Below are 23,087 nucleotides of genomic sequence, written 5' to 3'. Positions count from 1 at the left end.
AACTAACACTTGATTTTGTGTTGCTTTCACAATTAAATTACGGAAATGTGAAATTTTATTACCATCGTTCTAACGAATGCGTTAAATGCAAAGTCCACATTCGGTTTGGCAGAAGATATGTATTAAAAGTTGTTCAAAAAACGCATGCGTTAAAACTAAAAAATTAGAATTTTGAGAAGTAGTAAAATTTTGAATAAGTCTAAAACTGTGTATATTTTTAAGTTTTTCATTTGTATTTTTTTGCATTTAACATTTTTATCAATATTAGAATAAACAATGGGTTACTTTTATGTATTTTGTGACTCAAATTTAGAATCATTAAAGACTGTCAGTGATCTTTTAAAACATTTTCATTACCGCCATGGTATTTCTTCAACACAAAATTGTAAAATTCCTTGCAGACAAGTTGGTTGTTGCAGAACGTATGACAGTGTCCATGCCCTTAAAATTCATTCATATAGAAAGCATATAAGTGATCCTTATACGGAATATGAAAGCATAAATATTTCTCCTATTGAAAGGAATGGTCATCTAATAGATCAGCAAGGTATTTATACAGCAACACATGCTGATAAAGATAACACTAGTAATATTTATTTAAGTGCATTATTTGGGGAAAACTTAAAAGAAATGATTTTAGATGTTTTAATGACTCTTAGATGTTCATAACATAAATGAAGTTTTAATTCAGTATGTAGGAAAAAGTGTTCAAAATATTTTATCCACATCAGGAAGAAAAATCGTTCACAATCCATAATTCAAAATCCCATATCAGGAAGAAAAATTGTTCACTGCCTAAGAGTTTGAGAGATTATGTACCCAACGTTGAACTTATAGACAGAATTCTGAGCGATGATTCTTCAATTGACTCTGAATTCGATCCAGGTGATTGGTATCATTTAGAAGTCTCTGAAAACCCAAACACAGTAAATGCAAAAAATCCGCTTACTTCTACAGCCTGTGATATATCACCAAATATTTTACAGAAGGTAAAAAATGCAAATCTATATCAATCAGGTGTTGATCTTAAAGAAACTTAAAGCAGTCAGTCTACCGCATATAGCGAAATAAAAAAAGTAAATGAAAAGCTTAGAAACCATTTCAAAAGAAGATGTTAAAGCAGCCACAGACGCATCTCCATATCCATGTATAATTCATTTTGATGGCAAGACCTTGTTTGAGCTAAACAAAGGAAAATTATTAACGAGGGATAGAATGGCTTTTTTAGTTAACATTAATGGAGAGACTTACCTACTTGGAGACTTACCTACTCGGAGTACTTACCTACTTGGAGTATGGTTAAGATCAAAGGAATTAATTTTTCTCTCAATAGTTGAATAGGACAGAAATCAAGGAGTTAGCTCTTAAATCCTTGATGACTTTTTAAAATAAATTCCTGCAATTTAAAATTGTAAAGAATAATTCCTAAACAGTTTAAATTTGAAAATTATAAGAGGCTTATTCCTTTTTAGGCAAATAAGGCTTTGGCAGCAGCTGCTAAATTAGAGAAGATTCTAAAACAAATATGCAGCTGACTTGCATTTGCTCAATTGACTTAATAATTGACCTAAAGTTTTAACAATTCCAAATATTCCACATCGCTATTTATCCTTTCTCATAATAAGAAAATTTGTGTTCAAAAAAAATTTGATCAATAATAACCAAATGCTTTATCTCATTGTGCACTTTGAAATGAAATCATTCTGGACGGAAAGCTGGAGCGCCAACAAAATTGAATTGATAAGAACAGATATGTTAAAGGCTTTTTATATTAATAGTAATAGCAAAAAAAAAGAACATTATACACAGCATTGTTATGCTACCAACATTCTTACAAATTAAACTACTGATGTGGTCGGTAATATTAAAAGAAAAATTAAATAAGTTCGTGATAGATTTTAAAATAAATTGTAACAAAGAATTTTTAAAAACTCTTTTGGAAACCTGGACTTTAATGATGAATTAAAAACCTTCGAATTCAAACAAGCCTCAATCATTTTTGCTTCAGAGACAACTATGTGAGTTATAATCATAAAGTTTCACTTTGTTGCTTTTTATTTTTCTTTCGAATCGTTTTTTTTTCTCATAATATTCAAATGAATTGTATAATAGGACTAAAGGTAATCTTTTTTTTTATGTTAACAGAAAGAAAACACTACTTACGTAAACTAGCATAGAGTTCTAGAGAAAATAATAATAAAGAAAATAAAGTCAGAATGCTGGCCTTTGTAAAACCCTAGCTTCTCTTTACACTTGAGTTCTATGCTAATTTAGAGTGATAGATATATAAAATGATTAAACATGCTATTCGACAAGGCATGCCTTAATTTCAAGCAAATGTTTTAGCTTCCGCAAGACTTTTAAATTATTCAATTGCTGATGTTTCGTTTGCATGAAGACATTTAAGCAATATAAAAGCCTAGCGGAAGCTGATTGAAAGCATTTTTGATGTAGGGAGAATTTAATTACTAATCTGTTGTTTTAAGTGAAAAGTATAAGTATGGTAAATCTAGAAAATTAACATTCTTGAGGATGTATTATGCACTTAAATGAGTGTTTTTTGCAACCATTGTTCAAGATGCCTATATGTTAAAAATATTAATTTTTTAGACCTCAATATAAAATTTTCCTATTAAAAAAATTCTGTTTCTTACAAGCTATTGTTTATTTTACCTGTAACGACAACTTTAAAATTACAAAAGAACTTTAAAGTTAATTTCAGCCAGAACAAACATCTCAAATTCAACAAAGCATTCAAGCACCATAAAGTGAAATATGATGGAAAAACGCGATAAGAGAATAATAGCTATTGTGTTCTTTTAAAAAATTTCGCATTTTAATTCCAAAACTTCCGTATGTTGTAAGAAAAAGAAAATGTTGACGCCCCACAATGAGTCCAAATTGCGAAAAAGCGGCCAAAACTTTTTTCCGATTTTTTTATTTTAACAGAAAGTGAACTTTGTGCAATCTTTTTAGTTTAAACAGATGTAAACTGTATTTAAACTCAAGATAGAGTCGTTTTCTGTAAAGAAAATTTATAGCTTTGTTTTCATAAAACATTTCTTGCAAAGAGTGCATCTAGAAGATTATACAGGTGTTTTTTCTTTGTTGTTGATTAAATATGAAAAGATTAGAACTTATAAACATAATTCAAGAAGTTGGTGTTAATCATGCGAATTTGTAAGCCGTTTTAGAAACTGAAGCAAGAAATAAATTGCTAACCAATGAAGAACTGTCTGATGTAGAACTGTCAGAAAAAAATTAGACTTTTTATTTATAAATTTAGGGTTATATATGCAAAGCATAATCGTAATTTTAAAAGATTAGTTAAACAAGAAGTGCCCTGGTTAGAGGGTAATTTGTTTCAGAATCAAAATACTAAACTTGATTCAACTTTAAAAACTGGACGACCAGAAAAAGAATGGATAGAGTATTCATTACGAACAAAAAGGAGGAAAGTTTCAAGATTGTTTCTAGCTTAAAATTGTTATTTTTGTTTTTAAAGCCACTGATTAAAAAGATAAGTTTCAATAAAAATATATATATATATAGCAGGGCAGGTGAGACATCTTAGTTGTGATGGAGCAGGAAAACTCTTATATAAAATAAGAGGTAAGAGGAGCTCTTAAACCTTGGATAGTAATCTTCCTAGTGATGGTGTCACAATAAAAATAATCAATCCTGTTCTAGAAGTCTATTTTTCATTATAATCAAACACAGTTTTTTTGTGGTTGAAAAATATACACCCACAGTTCCACACTTGTTTGGTTAAGGCAGTTTTCCATAGTATCAATTTTTAAAATTATTATAATGGAAATAGTTTATCAAATGATGATGTTGTTTATTTTTATTTTAGTTTGGCTAAAACTGATACAACTGAAGAATTAGCAGAAGCTGCAGTTGTACGTGCAAAGTCAAGTCCTGGAAAATCTGATTTGGGAAAAAATATTAAAATGTTTTCTAAAGATCTATCAGGCCAAACTTACCAATCTGATAATTATCAGCCAACTATGATGTCTGCTGATCAAGCTTTATCACTTAAAATTCAATGTCATTTGAGTGATTTACAATACCAGATTATTCGAAACTCATCTCTGATGCAAAATGCTGACATTTATCCCCCATTAAAGGCAATCCTAAAATCAAAAGCAGATTGTTATCCAGAGGGTTTGCATATTACAGAAACGTCTGCAAAGTGTAGTTTGCAGAACATGGTTAACCATACCTTGCTTCGAATTTTGAAACTATATTCTGAGCAGCTTCAAAATTTAGATGAAACAGTTACACATGGAGTATTCAATTTGAAATGTGGCATGGATGGTGCATCTTCACAAAGTATTTATAATCAAAGGTTTGATGATACTGATCTTACTACTGGAGTGCAGAATGAACAGTCAGTATTTCAAACTGCAATAGTTCCTTTGAAATTAAAAATAGGGGGTTCAAACATCTGGAATAATTCTAAACCATCCAGCCCTCATTTTTGTAGACCTCTTGAACTACAATACCTAAAGGAAACAAATGAACTCATTGCAGCAGAAGAAAAAATCTTAGAAGACAAATCAAAAATTTGCAAGACTATATTTTAGATCTAGATCTTCTCAATAGTAAAAAGCACTGCTCCATAACAATTAAAATTGTTGTTGACTTGACTATGTTGGATGGCAAGTCGGTAAATGCTATCATGTTTTCGAATTCATCACAATCGTGCAATATTTGTTTTGTGAAACCGAGTGAGATGAACAATCTAGTAAAAATGAGAATGCTTACTCCAAATAAAAAATTTCTTACTATGGGACTATCTACTTTACATTGTTGGATTAGACATTTTGAGTATGTGCTACACTTAGGATATAAAATGAAAATTAAAAAGTATCAGGCAAGATCAAAAGAACATAAGCTTTCTGTTATTGAGCAAAAAAAATGAAATTCAGAATAGGTTTAGAAGCGAGCTCCGCCTTGTTGTCGATATGCCAAAGCATGGCTATGGTTCCTCAAACACAGGTAACACAGCCAGAAGAGCATTTGACAATGCAGATACTTTTGCAGACATTACAGGAGTTGATGTTAAAATAATTGTTAGATTGAGAAAAATAATGAAAGCTGTGTGCAGTGGATACCACCTTGATTTGGGGGCCTTCAAAAAATATTGTTTAGCTACTTCTGAAATAATAATTGAAAAATATAACTGGTACATAATGCCACCTACATTACACAAGCTATTAGAGCATGGTTATCAAATTTCTGATTGCTTTGAACTCCCAATAGGTATATACTCAGAAGAGACACAGGAAGCACAAAATAAATACATTCGAAATGCAAGACTAAACCATACATGTAAAATTTCTAGAAAAAATTCAATGGAAAACCAATATCATTATCTGCTGTTACGTAGTGATCCAATAGTATTATCATTCATCTTCAAAAAAACTAAATCTATTAGTGCTGTTAACTTAGATTCTGAAGTTTTAAACCTTTTGCTTGATAAACAATAAACATTTTTTAAATAATATTTTTACTATATTACGAAATGTTGCAAATATTGGTTTATACGTGTGTGTATATATATATATATTTTAGATCTTTTAAAGTATATATATAAACTTTAAAAGATCTCAAGTTATAAAAATGCTGAAATGAAGTCTTGCATTTGTTGTTCTCATCCCTTTTCCCCCCCCCCGGGCTTTTTCTGCCTTTTTTTGAAACAATTGACATAAAACCAAAATGGAGCAAATTTGAGCAGCTAAAAAATTATTTGTTTTATACCCAATACATTCAAATTAATGTGATAGATATTTAGGAGAAGTGAAAAGTGGACATTTTAAGCTTTATCACTTTTTGTAACCGGGAAAATACATAATTTAAAAATTTTTCTTCTTTCTTCAAAAACCCAAAATCGAAAGCTAAAAAATCGAGTTATTACCATATTAACAATAATATAAGAAAATGAACTTTTAAAAAAGTTTACAAATGTTTAACAATTATATAAAAATTCTCTTATTTAAAAAAATACAAAAATTCGTGAATTATTCTGGGAATTTTTATTTTATTTTTTAAGCGCAATAAATCACTCCCAAAACATATAAAGGGCGTATTAAAACTTCTGCAAAATATTTTTTTCAGCTCTTGGGTAAATATTCTTTCTAAATTATAAAAAATATATATATATTGGAATACTTTTGAAAAACGACTTTTGGCCACATTTTTGTGATTTGGATTCATAGTACGCCCTCTTCTTAATATCTTTATTAGGAGCAGTAGAGGTGGTATAATATTATTGGTAGGAGAGGAAGGTTTTTTCACTATCTCATATTTTTTGCTCATGTGTAAAATATTGATTTTTGGTTTGGGTCGATAAACAGCTATGAATGATGTATGCTTAGATTTTGAATGAGAATCTTCCTAGTATATTAAAAAATCAAAAAACATTTAAAGAAATAGTTAAAAGAATTAAATATGAAATAAAATGAAATAAAAATGTAACAATTTTAATTAGCACCTAATAACAAAATTTAGTTAATATTTAAGAACAGACCTAGTAAAATACATATAAATACATAGTTAGAAAAGCCATTTTCGATAAAACAATCAATTCTTTTTTTTTTTTTTTTTTTTTAAAAAAAAATCTTTTCTCAGTTATAAACGAAATCTTGAAACCTTTTGTTAAATAATGGTTTTCAATAACTAATCTCACTAAAAATGCAAGAAGTTTAAATTTAGGGTACTGCAAACTTTGAATATATTCTAATTTACTACTTTACAGTACCCCTATATAGGTTTTGGCAGTCTTTTGAACTTTTTTCAATAGTTACCTTATAGAAGCTTAAGTTAAAAATTTTTTCTAAAATCAAATTATTAGCCTAATTAAAATATTAAAATTTTCAAACTTTAAATACTTATCAGCCTATGCCATAGCTTATTTCAGAAGAAAAAAAAAACAGAAAAATATAGTATCATTTATGTTCACAATGAAGAAAGCAGTTTCACTCAAGACCGATCAGTTCAGTAACTCATCACAATAAAATAATAAGAACTTTCACGCTTTGACTTTATTACAAACTTTACAGAAAATTCATAAAGTGTTATACAAAAAAAGTTATTTGATCACAGACTCAAAATGGAGAACAACGCCCGAAAAATGATACAGAAGCACAATGGTTTCCACGTAACAATTACTGTTTTGTATCCATAAAGTTTGATTGCTTCGTTTAAAACTTACGTATACCAATTTAAGTGAACTCCGATTTACATCTCTGGAACGTTTGTATCGAATGTTAAAATAACTGGCTGCAAACGTTGACATAATGTTCACTGCAAACGCTATGCTTAAGATATTTTGACAGCTCTTAAACGTTCCTATCAAACGTTCAATAACAATTGGAAGATGTTTACCTAACCTTATATATATATATATATATATATATATATATATATATATATATATATATATATATATATATATATATACATTTATTACACTTACTGGACTGAACTGGCTGGAAAACTTGTATAAATAGCATTAGATGTTGAATTAACTACATAAGATTTTGAAATGTTATTCATGTAAACTTGAATACTATTTGCTTTTATAATTTGAGCACGATTTTCAGATTCTTGACAAATCTGAGTATATTTGATGTTGTTAAAACCCAATCATGATGAAATGGATCTTGTATCTGTAAAATTAACTTAATTTTTTTTCTTCCTATAGAATACAGGTTTCAACGTACTTTGATTTTGTTCTCTAAAAATGTACTGAAAAAAATGAAAAGATTTTTGTTTCTGGTGATAATCGTCACAGATCTGGAATATCTAAATCTGGCTCAAAAACTTTCATTCAATGTCCAATAGTTGTTTGCTTTTTTTCTGTTGCCTCAATCAGTGAAGAAACGGATCCACCAATTTGAATTATTGCTTAATTGTTATTGAAAGTTCTTGATATCGTTTCCTTATGTAACTTTTCTTCAAAAGTTCTCTACAATGCTATACTCTGGCTGAAAAAGAGGTTTTCCAAATACCATAGTCAATTATAATCAAGCCATCCTCGATTAATGAGAAGATTAAGTGATATTATTGTTTACCAAATCCAGATATATCAATACTTAAATCTCTAATATTTCTAGATAACAATTTTTTACTTTGACTTTGTTTAAAGAGTCATTTAATTAATATTTCTAAATCTTCATTTATTTCGTAGACAGAAAAAGTTATAACGTTTACATTGCTTATATGACAAGAAAAATTGATCAAGCTCTGTTAGATAACAAACCACTATCTTACATTGATCTTTCAAACGCAGCTAAATAGCTATGGTTTACCATCTTCAAAATAGCTGAAAAAATATCTAAATTATCCAATATGCTACAACTCAGGACAAATACAAAGTGGTGATTAAGTATTTTGAGCATGTTTGTGTTTACACATTTTAATAAAGATGGGTGAAAAAATGGATTTGATAGACAGGTTGTGAATTAAGGACTTTTTTATTTTATACGGACTTTTTTTGCTTTTCCTCAATTGAATTTATTAGATTCTGACATGTCTCTGAAAATAGTTGTTTAATACTGTAGTGTATTTTGTACGTGAATTTTTATATAATAAAGTTGTTTAGAAATCTTTTTAATGTATTTAGTGATAAATACAGAAAAGCTGCCTGAAATTATATTTGCAACAGAACTTTGAAACATAGAATAATGTTTTGATTGAAAGTTATAAGAAATGCCTTAGCATATTTGTAAGTATTCTTTGTTCATTGGATATTACAAATACCAATCAGGTAATCTTAATTACCTGGTTGGTATTTATAATACCTAATAAACATGAGCATTACATCAGGAATGAATGGCCAGCACGAGGCAATGCGACCCTTGGTGTTCACAATATTCGCTATGAGCCACTTGTTCAGTCTGACAAAGTTATTATACCTCCATTGCACATAAAGCTTGGTCTGCTTAAGAACTTTGTTAAGGCATTACACTCTGTCGGCGAACCGATGAAAATCATAAAGGAGACCTTTCCGAAACTGTCACTTGCAAAAGTTAAGGAAGGAGTATTCGTTGGACCAGACACTCAAAAACTTTTGAAAAGCCAACAGTTTACTGATTCCTTGTCCCCGATTTAGCTCAGAGCGTGGAAGGCTATGAAAGACTGTGTGGAGAACTTTTTGAGTAGGTATCTGAAAATTTTAGGAATTAAGTACATAATACTTGTATTCTATCAAAGATTTCTTCTTTGAACTCATTTATTCAGGCAAGCACCGGTCGGACGGCTATTAAGACATCATCTCAGAACTGTTATCAGCCTTCAACGAAATGAATGTGCACATGTCCCCAAGATTCACTTTTCGCATAGCCATTTGAACTTTTTCCCCAAGCATTTTGAGAGAAACATTACAGACGAGCATGGAGAACGTTTCCACCAAACAATTTCAACTATTGAGCATCGCTACCAGGGGCGCGCCGATGAGAGAATGATGGCTGACTTCTGCTGGCTGACTTACAATCCTGCTTCTCAGGTCGCACCAAGTTTCCCATTAAATTAGGTGTTTGGTAAGCATTGTGTGATCATAGTGTTTTTGATTACTTTATCTGGAACTAGGAAATGGCCATTGATGCCCAGATGTACAAATTTGAATGTCTTCAACGAAGACATTGAGAATCCCTACATTGAGAATCACTGCCCTGATAAAGCTTGCATCTTTTTGCCAGACAAAGCTTCATCACATTATTCTTCAAAAGTAGTTATGTATTTAAACAAAAAACACGTTCCATTTGTTTTGAAACAAAATAAACCCACCATTGTCCTTCAATGTTGGCCTATCGAACTCCTTCATGCTGAAATCAAAAGACAAGTGTTTGCTGATTCCTTTCAATCAGAAGATGTTGATCAATTAAAATCAAGATAATGTCAAATCATGAATGAACTTGTAAAGCATGCTCCAAAAGTGTGTACTAACTTTTCAACTCGGGTCCAACTCTTGTTGACAAAGCTTATAGCAATGGATTATTATCTGTTTAAAAGTAACTTGTAAACTTGTATAATGAAAATAAATCTTTTATTGGAATGAATACTTTGTCTTTCTTTTACGAGTTTTTCAAAATTTCTTAAAAATAACAAGATTTTAAAAAAATACTACGAATCAATTACACACACGTTACTATTTCTTTTTTTTCCAAATGCTAAAAATATACACCAAGATCAGCATTTACAGTAAACATATGATTAGATGCGTCTAAGAATCAACTTTACAGGTTAAAAAAAGCAATTAACTGCATAAACCTTATGGTTAACTCCTGGTCAATTAGGAGCATGCTTCAACACCTCTCTATTTTTGTCTTTGATCTCTTGTTCATTCGCTCCCTTGATAATCTTTTTACAACCTAAATGCTTTTAAATCATTTATTTACAATAGCTAATAGAAGTACCCAACATATTAACTGTTTAACCAATTACCATAATAAAAGCTAGTGGGAAACTATTGTTTCAAACGACTACTATGTATTTCAATCAGAAATGGGGAACCCCAAAAAGGACTCCAAGTTTGATGGTCACAAAACCACTGTGTACTCCTAGACTTTGGTGTTCAGAAATTCCAAATATGACGCGACTTATGCACTGCATTAGCAAAAAAATTAGGTCATTTAGGTAACGACCAGATTTAAATTCGAGGTCCCTATATATAATGAGGAAACAGAGGTGCCACTGCAACTTTAAAAACCTTTTTAAACTCCTTTCCCTTTTACGTATTAAACAGAACTTTTATTTGAAAAGCTAAATTCGTCTTTACAATTTTGGCTACCAAGACTGCCAATGTTATTAATCTCAAAAAGAAATTCTTGAAGCTACGCAAAAAATAATTTTCATAAATTTCTCGTAAAAATCGAAAATACACTAAACCCCAAAATTAACACACTATTTCTGCATTTCCATTTCCTTTAATTGCTGTCAATATTATCATATACTTTGACAAACATATTAAGAATAGAACACATTTATTTCCATGAAAGTAATAAAATTTACTTTGAGGATGGTGAAAAAAGTTACTAAAACCAAAAATATGGTTTGTTTAACAAAATAAAGTAAAATGAATATTATTGTTATGCACACTAATACAGTTCAAATTGAAACATTTTTTACTTATCAATAAGTAGTGTTACCACCTCTTGATGATATTACCGCCTGATAGCACCGTGGCATACTTTCAATTAGATTTCTAATCGTTTCTGGAGGGGTATCATCTCACACGCAGATAAGACTTTGTCACAGCTTGTTTAGGCTGTTAGTTGGTGAATGTTGGCTTCTAATTCAGCGTCCCATTACGTCCCAAAGATGTCCTATTGGGTTCTTATCTTTACTGCAAGCTGGCCACTCCAAAACTTGAATATTGTTATAAAGTATTCAGTAACAATATAGGGCGTATGTAGTCTAGCATTATCTTGCATAAGAAGGAATTCATCTCCATAGTACGGTGCAAAAGGTACTAGAAGTCAGACGTTCACCATCAGTAATAAAAAGCTCTGTGCGAACTGTTAAAGGTTTTCCACCTCATACCATTAACGAGCTGCTACCATATAAAGTGGTTTCTCGAGTGTTACTAGCAAAATATCTTTCATTTGGTCTTCTGTACTCTCTTGGGCGACGATCAGAACTTAAAAGACAAAACCTTGACTCATCTGTAAATTAGACCTGTCAGCAATCAAGTATTTCCTAATTCATTCTTGTATTTCCCCATTCGGACATTTATGAAACTGAAATCTTGGAATAATTACTTTTTTGACTGCCAAAAAGTTTCAAAACTCTTGGAACATATATATCTGAGAGGGCTATTCCTGCAGTCAGGATGGAATTATTTTGAGTTTATTAAATTTATTTTCGAAGCTTGGATATTGGAGACATGCAACCAGATGCTTCAATTTCAAACAGAAGATGAGTCAGAATATCAAGTTTCATTTTTTTAAATGATTATTTATATGACAATTTTTCATCATAAAAAAGTTGTGTGTAAATAATTTCTATGTATCAACAATTAGAAAATTAAAAAAAAAATTGGGCAACTAGTCAAGAGCTAGACTTCATTTTTCATTCTAATGAACCTAAGAGTAGTGGATTTTCTCATAAGCTAAGTGGTAAATATTCAAATAGAGGTGATGAAGAAAATTTATTTCAAGAAGTTCCAGATATATACATGTTTAATTTTTCTTTTAAAGAAATGACAAATAACCATTACTTTTGTATTGATTTGTATATATTTTATCAATATTATATTACAGAGTTTATGAAAACTGCTTCTTACTTATTTTTTTGTATTATATTGTTAATAATATAAAATTTTCAATTGCATGATTTAATTTTAGTTTTAGAATAAAGAATTTATTGAATTTAAAAAAGCTAATTAAATCTAAATAAAAAGTTACACGTTTAGTCGTTTTTTACAAATGAATATATAAAAAGTTTATTGAAAATCTCAGCTTTTGTTTTCAGAATTGCAATACGCTATTTTTATGGAACTGAAAAGTCAGTTTTATTAAATTTATGATAATCAAAAGAAAATCCTTGATCGCCTTGAACTTCTTGGAAATAATGAGGCAGGACCTAATGGATTCCACGGTCGTTCAAACTCAGTTAATAAGCGACAGGTTATTGTGCGCAAGCGCAGTTGGATTATGAAAATTTTAGAACTTTCAAAATTGCTACGGACCTTCGTTACAGAATGAATTTTTACTTAGCGACCATTTTTTCATTACTTATTGCGTTATTTAAAATCGTATACGTTGATAACCAGCTTTTAGGTTGTTAGAAGTGTTTCGGTAACTTAATTTTATTAAGAAGTAAGAAAATGAAAGGAGAATATTATTTTATGATTGAAGAGGATCTTCCTAAAAAAAACTCTTTCTTTGATTTGTTTACAAATTTGGAAGTCTTTTTACATTTTTTTTGAGCGGTAAAACTTAAATGTTTTTCTACTGTTACTTAAATGAATCTTTAACTTTTTGTTATTTATAAAAAATCTTAGCACTTAATTTTTTTTCTTGTTCAAAATTTACATCTAACCATTGTCCTAATTTGATAACATTTTCTTTACATCGTTTGTGAAATAAAAATTCTTCTTATGTAAAAAATTGGACTAATTGTTTCTAATAATCTTAAATAAAATCTTTTACTCTATATGCAGTTTTTTATTGATTTATTAGCTTAATTTATTTCATGAACATAAACACTACATAATGCATGTGGTTATGTTTGATGGTTATTCACAAGAACTATCCAAAAAGTTTTATTATTTTTAGATGAAAATCCATTACAAAAATTTGAATCAAATTTACAGGATTTGTGGATATTTGGTTGGGAAAAAAAAAGTTTGCTATTGGAATAAATCAAGAAAATAACATTGAAATATGTATTCCATGTCATGTTGTCAGATTTAGAGAATGTACACTCATCTAAAAGTTTTCAAAACGTTATGATACCATAAAGAATATGATCAAAAGAATGAAATCAATAACAATTCTTTTAAATATGAACTGGAAAACTCATCGATGAATGCTATTGTCTGCAGATAGAAAAACTCAGTAAAGTTTAAATGTTACTAAATCACTAAAACAAAAATGAAAAGCTTATTGGTTGCCCTGGTATTGGTAAAAAACAGTGGTCATCTTCCATGATTGCTACCATTAAAAAAAAGTATTGTCACAGCACATGACTTGAAAATAAATGTTAAAGAACTAAAAAAAGAAATCAATCCTCATTTACAGCTTTACCAGAGTAATTTTATGGTAAAATACCAAAACAACCAGCAACTCTAAAAAAAGTGTGAACACTTATTTTGTTTTTTATGTCTTTGGAAAATATAAAGGTTAACCAACTAAATGAAATAATATGTCCAAAATATAATCAGCTTATTTTACCTGAAGATATCATTTCCAGTATTAAAACAAATTCTCTTTTAATTTTGTTGACTGTTGCATGTATATGTAAAAGAAAGTTTAATTCAATCAAAGAACATGATTTTGATATTTATCTTTTTTTTTTAATGAAGAAAACTCATTTGTTTTTCCTCCACTATATTTTTGTTTGCACTTGAATTTTTTTAACTAAATTCTTTGTTTTCTTTAGATTACGCAGGTTAAAGGTGTTAGTGGTTCAACGCGGCGTAGTATAGTTAAAAATGTGTTGGACAGCAAAACGACACAGCCTGTTTTAGTAAAGATGGATAAAAGGAAAACAGAAATTTGTAGTCACAACATTATACAAATGTTTAAAAGTAAGTTAGTTTACATATCAAATTATGTTGTAAGGTTTCTACTGAGTTTTGCTGTGAGGAACAAAAAAGTTACAACAAAGTTTAAGTATGTATTTAATTAAATATAAAAATTTAAGTTTGTTTTGGAAGCGCTGAGTTCAGAAAAAGATGTTTTTAACGTAGGCAATAACAAAGCACTTGTTAGCGACTTGTTAAAACGAGCAATGCCTATATTGCAAAAAGAAGAAGTTAAATAATGTAAAAGTTCTTTTCTTTTGTTACAGCATTTAAATTATCTAATATGCATTTAAACTAGTAAATATATTTCTAATTAAGAAAAAGTAATTATTTCTAGATTTAAGTGTCATTAATGCGCGAGTACAACAACCATAAATTTAATTCGGACGTCCGGCAGACGTCGTAATTCGTCCTAAAAATGTCTAAAAAGGTCGTCCGTAAAGGTCGTACATTTTCAACTTTACCACAATACAACACTTTATGAAAATTAATTGGCCAATGGCCATATTTATTTTAACTGGCCAATTACCAACTGTTTGCCTGCTGTCAACTAGACCAATTAATGTAAAAGTAGAAAAAAACTAAAACAAGCTTTTCTCCCAAATCACCTTTTATTGCTATATACTTAACATAAAAATGACAGCATTATTTACCAACTTTTTGCGTAAACTAGAGTCCTCTAACTTTCTTTACAGATGTCGGAATTCTTCCTCATTTTTCATCTTTTGGGCAAACACGTCTGCGGAAACATTATCTCTGGTAACAGCTTCAATACCTCTCATTATTGCTTTTATTTCTTCTTGGTTTTCAATTGTTTGTCCAGTTTCGTAGCAGAAGAAAAAATCTGTTTTACAAGTTTAAGTTATACAACAGAGTAAGCTCTGCAAACAGTAAGTAAAATAAGCATGTTTTTGTTACTTTAGCATGTTTTTCTCCATTTAATACACATCAAAATGTGTATGCAAATACACATTTTGATGTATATATTATATATATATATATATATATATATATATATATATATATATATATATATATATATATATATATATATATACACGCTGCCAGTTTCTCTTTTCTCAGAATCGTCAAGAAGTCTTTCTATTTTCTTGTTCTTTAAGAACATTTAGCACTCTCTATTTTCTATATTCTGTTCTGAACATTGAGCACTAATTTTGTAAATTACACTAACACAATTTGCAAAAAATCTATTGCAAATAATAAGTATTCAAGATTTGAATAATAAATAATGTGGTGTGTCATAAATCATTATATTATATACTAATTCATAACTACCCAGTAAACATCGAACAATTGGTAAGTAGTTGGCCCGATCCTAATAACCAACTATTAGCTACAGTTGGGCCAACAGTCGGCTATTTAGTTGGTACCGTGAAAAAACCGTAACGCTTTTACCAACACTTAGCCAACTGTTTTTAAACTATTGGTTGCCGTTAACGGCCCAACAGTAATAAAACAGTTGGCTAACAGTTGGTACCATTACCGGCCCAACTATATGATTTTTTTTCGCGATTTTTTAAATTCGCTTTTGCGCTTAAATTAAAAGTGCAAAAGTTATAAATCATGTTTTGAATATTGCTTAATAACAAAGTATAACTTTGCTTTTTAATATTTAATTTTCTATCTAATAGTGATTGTTTGTATATCAGATTTTACCAGTCAAACAGTACTACTGTCCACACAAAATATTGTATTATTTATTGATAACTTAGTTGAATACACAAAATAAACAAATTTTTAATCATTACACTTTTATTTCCAGATCATTAAAGAAAAATATTTACAAATAAAAAACTGAAAATATTCTATTATTGTAGTTAATATTATTAAAGGTTTGAAATTAATATTGGCAGCTTTAATTAAAAACAATATTTTAAAACGCTAGTATTTAAAAACGTGGCGATTTATTAGATAATTATTTATAATAATTAAGAAAAATTAGAATTATAAATAAAATCAAGATAAATAAGCTTTTATAAATTTGCAAATGAAAATAATAACTAAATATTCTTTTCATTGATTAACTGCAACTGATTTTTTATAACCTTGCTTTTCATCTTTCTATTTATTCGCCCATCTCCTTGATCAATTGCGCCCTAAAACCATCTTGAAACTATGGGGTAAATATCTTTATCCTTGGAATTCAGATACTGAATTCTTACTGTTGCTAAAAGAATAAAATGAAAATAAATTTAAAAACTCACTTTATTTTTTGTTTAAATATAAATTATTTTTAAGTTATTTTTAAGTTTTTACACGTATACTTTGCAAATCAAGAATTACATTAACTGGTTAGCAGTTTTAAAAATAAGTGCATATGATAACCGAGAGCAATAAGCTTATAGGTTCAAGACAAACTTCTATATGCTCTTTAAGAATCATATAGTTGAATACTAATAAATCATGGTCTACAATGGCAATTAACGTCTCTAGTTAACAATAAAATACGGCATTAATAAGTTCAAGACACCAAGGGAGAATACAATATCTTACAATGTCACAACTAATAACACCACTGGTAATTGTCATAAGTACTAACATATTATATTCTTTCTTAGTGTTGTAAACATATTTTTGTAAATATAATAATACAGTTGACTTTAACAGACTAAAAATTTACATAATTAGTAATACTTACATAATAAGCACTTTAACACAAAATGATAAAATTGCAACTTAATCTTGCTCATTCCAGTAGCTATCATCTTACTTGAAGATCTGTTTAGATTAGAAAAAACGCTAAAGTTTTTGGAAAACATGGCTCCCAACACACGTCGTATGTATTTTGGACATTCAACTTTACTGCCAATAGAATGCAGATATTCGACCTAAAAACAAATAATGCTACATATTACAACTTTTTTTATTTAAATTATTTTTTCAAAGGTAAATGAAAATGTAATGGGGTATAATATAACTAAAGTATTATTAAATTACCTTTGATAATTTACAATTATAAGATTTATAAAAAAATTATCTTTGATCTTATAAAATAATAGTTACTAGTTTAAACTCAACCTGTAGACTGGTAGAAACATAATATAATAAATAATTTCAAATAACATAGAGAGCCATCTCAGATTTCATCTGTAGCATAAAGTTAAGCCTCTCCAAATCTTCCTTACTTTCCATTGGAAGGCCAAGGGGAACAACAATGTCTTCATTATCCAAAAAACTTTGAACTTCTAAAAACTTATTTTTTTGCTCCAGTTCTTTTAATCTTAACTCCAAAGCTGCTAACTTCTCAACAAACATACATAAATAATTAAATAATATTTCATTGCATTTGAATCTTATTGGAAAACTGGTTTCAAAAACACAATCTAGTTATTAAATTGAAGACACACATAGATGAAGGTGTTATGGAACTCAAATATTTGGAGTTACAGTTTTAAACATTCATGTTATTTATCCCTGTAGGTGAATTGATTGCTGTGAAAATGGTATTCTAGCACATTTTTGTGCTGTGTTATTAAGGTCACGCGAAAGAGCATTACTTAAAACCTTTATCTGCATAAAAAAGTAGAAATGTGTATTTTTGTAACATGAAATATGTAATTTTTTAAAGCCTTCATCCATTTATGACTTAAATTAAAAAACAAATTTTTTTTTTACATAAAATATAAATAGTTTTCTTTTGTCAATATATGTCAGCATCATAATCAATGTATGTATGCATAACACATTTACAATGTATAACAAGTAGTAAAACAAAAAAACAAAAAAAACAAATAGTTTATCCAAAACCTTACTTTCCTGATCCCCAAAATTTTGAACAGTTTTCTCATAGTTTTTAGAAGTCGATGCCCCTTTTAATGAAATGCTATAATTATATGCATTATATGAATATATATATATACACACACATATATACATATAAATATATATATACATATAAATGTATATACATATAAATAAATATCAGGGTGTTAGCCAGCCTGACAACATCACATACAACAAAATTCCCAATCATTACAAAACTCCCAAAAGGTCAAAAAGCAAAAGATAAAAACAAACAAAAAATAAAAAACAAAAAACATACCATGTCTTTAATGTGTTAAGTTATTTTATGTTATAAAACATTATAAAATGTGCATTATATACGAACTACTTAGTAAAAATACGTAGTGGGTACGCCCAAATACTCTGTTTATACTGACAATAAAGCACATTTTATTTGTATGTATCTATGTGTATATATATATATATATATGTATATGTATATGTATATGTATATGTATATGTATATGTATATGTATATATATATATATATATATATATATATATATATATATATATATATATATATATATATATATATATATACATAGATACATACAGAAATATACACGTAAACATACTACTTTACACGCACATATACATTTTAGCTGTATTTTAACTTTTAATAATAGTTATAATAGAGCTAAAATGTCTAATACAAATACAACAATGGTGTCATCATAAAAATAAATTAAAAAACTCAACCAATGTCAAAAATTATATCTGAATGTGTAACTAATGGATAAATGTAAAATATTTGTACTTACCAGCGTAAAGGTTATATTAAGAAGTGTAGTAGAGTTTGAGTTTAAAAGTTTAATTAAACGGTAAAAAAAGCGTTTGAAAGAAAAAAAAAAGATAAATAGCTTCAAACTAAACTAACTCTATTGAATAGTTTTAATTATTGAATGAATCTATTTGGATAATTTTAATTATTAGTCGCATGGTCTCAGTGAATATATTCACTTAGACCATAAGACTTATTTTTAAAATACATTTATAAAACTTACGGGAAACTTTAACAATTCAAAAACACGCGGTACACAGTCGGTTAATGGTTGGCACGAAATGCCAATAGTTAGCCAACTATAGCCGATACTGGCCCATCAGTTGGACCAACTAAAGCTTGTTTACTGGGTAACTAATTTATGTTATGAACTCATGATATATACTCAAAAAATTAGAAAACTTTCTTGTCGGACTTTTTTAGTTACCGCTTTATTATAAACGTTTAGAAAAATCCCTCGGGATCTGAACGGCACAATTTTACGTCACCCTCAGATAAACGAAACAAACCCGAAATTTACGGAGACTGGCCTTAAACTACATGAGCAGTGTTTTCTAATGGGAGATACGAGATATTAGCACAAAACGACATCAAGCTGAACAATCTGTCTCATCAGAAAATAGCTTTAAGGTTTGGTCTTCGAGTAGCTAGAGATGTAGCCTTAATGAATTTAAGGAAAGGCATAAAGTCAAAAATAAATTACTACCAGCAATACCATGTGATATCAGAGTCAGTTGATAATATTATAATGGAAATTCACAACAACAGCAAGTCTGACATGATCGTTAAAAAAGAAGAGAGTTTACGCTTCGTTAATTTTATAAATTAAATTTTTTTTCTTTACTTTATAAAATGGAGTATAATTGTGAAATAAGCTGTAATAAACTGTCTCCAGTTCTTCCGAACGCACCGGTGGAAGATGATTCTTATGGATCCACAATAAGTGGGTCTGGGCATAGCTATAGGCTTCAAAAAATAAGCGAAATAAAGAAAGAGATAGAGGGTGAGAAGGACAAGAGGCTAATGCTGAGCAAAAAGTATCACAGAGCTGTAAGAATCTGATCCGTTGACAGCGCATTGCAAGCAGGTGGAATTGCACTTGGTACTAATGGATTGGAAATTTTAACAACTATAACTGCAGCTCCAGTCGTTAATGAGCAAAGCTTTTGTCGATCATCGGAGCAAAATTTGTCGATCATTGGAGGACAAGTTAACAAAGCTGAGCTTAAAAGCAGAAAAGCACGAAAAGATGAAAGTGCCAGCCGATTCAAAGCTAAATACAATAAGTGATTATATTTAAAAGTTATTAAAAGATAGAAACATAAGCGACAGCAAGTACTAGCTGATACTGAGTGAGCTTCAAAAGTTTAAATCAACGCTTGAAAATATGAGAACAAAAGTGAGCGGTCAGATAGGCGATATAACTAAGGAGTCGCCCAAGAGAGAGAAGAGGCTATTAAGACGTTTGAAAATACGTTCAGCAAAAAATAAATTTTTTATATAATCACAGAACGTGAACATAAAACATATATGTTTTATGTTTTTTACTTTTTCAAAATTATGAAAATGTTGCTTTTAAAAATAAATGACGCTGAAAAAAGGGAAAAAATTGTTAAAAAGCTAATGGAGACCAAGAAAAGAATACAGCAGAATAGCATAAGTGATAATATGTTGACGCCAGCTTTCGAACAGTCCTGTCGAAGATATACTAGCCGCTGATTGACAGTCATTACATGATAAAAAAAAACTTGAAAAAACTGACTAACAAATTCAACGAAGGTCACTTAACTAACTACATCGCTCTACCGAGTGCTCCTATAGAGATGCTGTACTATGAAAAAAAGTTTATGAATATAGGTAAAATTGGGACGCATTACCTGACAATGTATACTTCTTACAAAAATCAGACAGACAAAACATTTGGAATTCATTCTATAGACGGAAAACTGTTTAAGTGGTGTAATTGATACTATTAAGAATTTCTTAAGAAGAGCAGCAGTGACAAAAGCGTCTAAATCATCAATAGCTTTTCTTAATAAAGCTGCTTCTACTGAGTCGGGAAGAGAGACAATCACTGCCGCAAAATCAGCAGGAAAAGAGCTAGCTTCTTCTGCTATTTCAACTTCTAATGACGTTGCCTTGAAAAAGGGAAAAAAGTGATCGAGAAAGTGTACTCATTTACTGGAACAAATAAACCGGAAAGCAAAAGTTCGAGCGTTCACGAGCCGATAAATCTCAATAAAAAAAGTAAAGACATACTTTTAGGAATGATTAACAGTGGACTTGCACAAGCAGTAAGCACACAAGCAGTAAGTGCACCGCTGGATCCAATGACGCTTATACACAAATTCTTGTTTAAAGGATCGTCAATAAAACCGGTAAAAAGGATGCCGAAGCAAAATGCCATTAGGATACAAGACCTTGAAAGAATGGGGAAGGGGATTATGAGACTGTGAAAAAAAAGTCATGAAAACTATTTTTATATTTCGTATATAAAAAATGTCAACTTCTGAAGTGGTAAAGTTTACAGAAATCCTGACTGTCGATGAGGGAATCGAAAGATTAGAATTTCATGAGTACGAGCCAGTCTTACAAACTTAAGTACTGCTGGAGAAATAAGATTTAACGTCGAGCTGCAAGACTTGTTCACGCTTTCATCCGAGGGATTTATAATGATTAAAGGAAGGCTTCTTAAATCCAATTGAAAATCCTATGCTGATGCAGATGCAGTTTCGCTTGCGCACAATGATATGATGCACTTGCTCATTTAGATATCATATCAATTGACAAATCAAGAAGTAGAAACAAAAAACAGTCCAGGACAAGCAACTACAATGCTAGGCGTTCTTAAAAATCCATTTGAGTTTCAATTGTCAGAAGGTCTGAATCATCTGTCGTATAAAGACACATCAACTAAAGCAGGTCTTGCTGGTAACCCTGGATTTGCAATAAGACAAGATTACATCATTAAGAAGTCTACCACAAAAGGATCATTTTCATACTGCATACCATTAAAGCACCTTTTTGGATTCTGCGATTTTAAACTTACGCTTACTCTTGTTAGAAAGAGTGATGTTGATGCTATTTATGGAAACAACACTGCAGCCGCAGGAAAAGTAGATATTAGCAAATTGTCATTGTTTATACCACATGTCATTCCATCTGATATGGAAAGAGTCAATCTTTACGAGGCAATTAAATCAAAAGTGACTGTATCTGTAGCATACAGATCGATACAGTGTAATACAACCATTGTACCTCCATCCAATACATTTAGTTGGAGGCTATGTGCTAGATCATCTAGTGAAAAACCAAGATACATTGTTGTTGGATTCAAAAAAATAAGGATGGAAATTAAGATTATAACCCGTCAATATTCGATCATTGCGACTTGAAAAACATGTATGTCACTCTAAATCAGAATAGATATCCTGCTGTTTACAACAACTTGTCATTCATTAACCACCAATTCTCAAGAGCAATTGAAATGCTGTCAAGTTTGATATGACGTGTTATGGTGCTACAGAGATAATCTCACAGCCTACCTTGTCAGCATTAGACTACAGATATATTAACCCACTTATGGTTTTTGATGTGAGCAAGCAGTCAGAGAGGCTAAAATCTTCTGTATTGGATGTGCATTTTAAAGCTACATTTAATACAGCCGCTCCTGCAAACACTCATGCCTTTGCCGTTGTAATCTCTAATAGAATGATGCAGTTTCAATCAGACGGAAACAAAACGAACATTGTTTATTAATTTTTTGAAATTTTGATAATTTTTTTTTTACATAGTAAAATGAGACATACAAAAAAGACTCTGAAAAATTTATTAAAAGAAAACAACGTTTCTAAACCAAAAGAATCGTTTTTCTTAAGACTAAATGATGAAGAGATAAACGATAGCGACTTTGCTGATGCACAAACAGTATGGGATGAGTTTAATTGCAAAACATTTGAAGATTACCACAATCTGTACAACTTTTCAGACGTGCTTCTTCTCGCCGACATACTTGAGAGTTTTAGAGACACTTGCATGGAGTATTACAAGCTAGATCTCGCTTGGTATTTCACCTCACCTGGATTGGCATGGGACGCTTTCTTGGAAAAGACAACAATGTATTTGAAGCTTTTAAGCAATAGGACATGATCTTGATAATAAAGAAGGCAATAAGGGGTGGAATTAGCCTGGTATCAAATAGATTAGGAACTTCTAACAACAAGTACATGGGAGATGAATACG

The 23,087-nt window shown here is 29.9% G+C and overlaps 3 protein-coding genes across 3 annotated transcripts; 2 read left to right on the top strand and 1 right to left on the bottom strand.

Moving 5' to 3' along the window:
- Window positions 1-2,856: 2,856 nt before the first annotated feature.
- Window positions 2,857-5,386, top strand: LOC149890478 (uncharacterized). Its single transcript, XM_090082929.1, has one exon. It carries the CDS (start codon window positions 3,954-3,956, stop codon window positions 4,587-4,589), a length of 636 nt encoding a protein of 211 aa, XP_089939055.1. The 5' UTR covers window positions 2,857-3,953; the 3' UTR covers window positions 4,590-5,386.
- A 10,851-nt stretch (window positions 5,387-16,237) lies between these two features.
- Window positions 16,238-17,551, bottom strand: LOC149890477 (uncharacterized). Its single transcript, XM_090082752.1, has 3 exons — window positions 17,342-17,551; window positions 16,917-17,106; window positions 16,238-16,445 (listed from the first exon to the last, which is right to left on the bottom strand). The coding sequence occupies exons 1-3, from the start codon at window positions 17,531-17,533 to the stop codon at window positions 16,375-16,377; spliced, it is 453 nt and encodes a 150-aa protein (XP_089938878.1). The 5' UTR covers window positions 17,534-17,551; the 3' UTR covers window positions 16,238-16,374.
- A 3,793-nt stretch (window positions 17,552-21,344) lies between these two features.
- Window positions 21,345-22,240, top strand: LOC149890476 (uncharacterized). The gene is made up of 2 exons (XM_090081026.1): window positions 21,345-21,431; window positions 21,617-22,240. The coding sequence occupies exons 1-2, from the start codon at window positions 21,345-21,347 to the stop codon at window positions 22,238-22,240; spliced, it is 711 nt and encodes a 236-aa protein (XP_089937152.1).
- The last annotated feature ends 847 nt before the right edge of the window (window positions 22,241-23,087 follow it).

Source organism: Hydra viridissima, unplaced genomic scaffold, assembly GCF_058129835.1.
Source record: "Hydra viridissima isolate aposymbiotic clone 2 unplaced genomic scaffold, HvirCarnegie_v1 scaffold_3, whole genome shotgun sequence".
Lineage (NCBI taxonomy): Eukaryota > Metazoa > Cnidaria > Hydrozoa > Anthoathecata > Hydridae > Hydra > Hydra viridissima.
The sequence above is the reverse complement of the archived record's forward strand: the minus strand, read 5'-3'. Positions and strand labels throughout refer to the sequence as shown.

Coding starts and splice junctions, on each gene's coding strand:
- LOC149890478 (XM_090082929.1), top strand. CDS start 3,954: ATGTTTTCTAAAGATCTATCAGGCCAAACTTACCAATCTGATAATTAT.
- LOC149890477 (XM_090082752.1), bottom strand. CDS start 17,533: ATGTTTGTTGAGAAGTTAGCAGCTTTGGAGTTAAGATTAAAAGAACTG. Junction 17,107..17,341: donor AATCTGAGATGGCTCTCTAT/GTTATTTGAAAT, acceptor ATTTGTTTTTAG/GTCGAATATCTGCATTCTAT. Junction 16,446..16,916: donor TGTGTTAAAGTGCTTATTAT/GTAAGTATTACT, acceptor TTATTCTTTTAG/CAACAGTAAGAATTCAGTAT.
- LOC149890476 (XM_090081026.1), top strand. CDS start 21,345: ATGTCAACTTCTGAAGTGGTAAAGTTTACAGAAATCCTGACTGTCGAT. Junction 21,432..21,616: donor AATTTCATGAGTACGAGCCA/GTCTTACAAACT, acceptor TTGCTCATTTAG/ATATCATATCAATTGACAAA.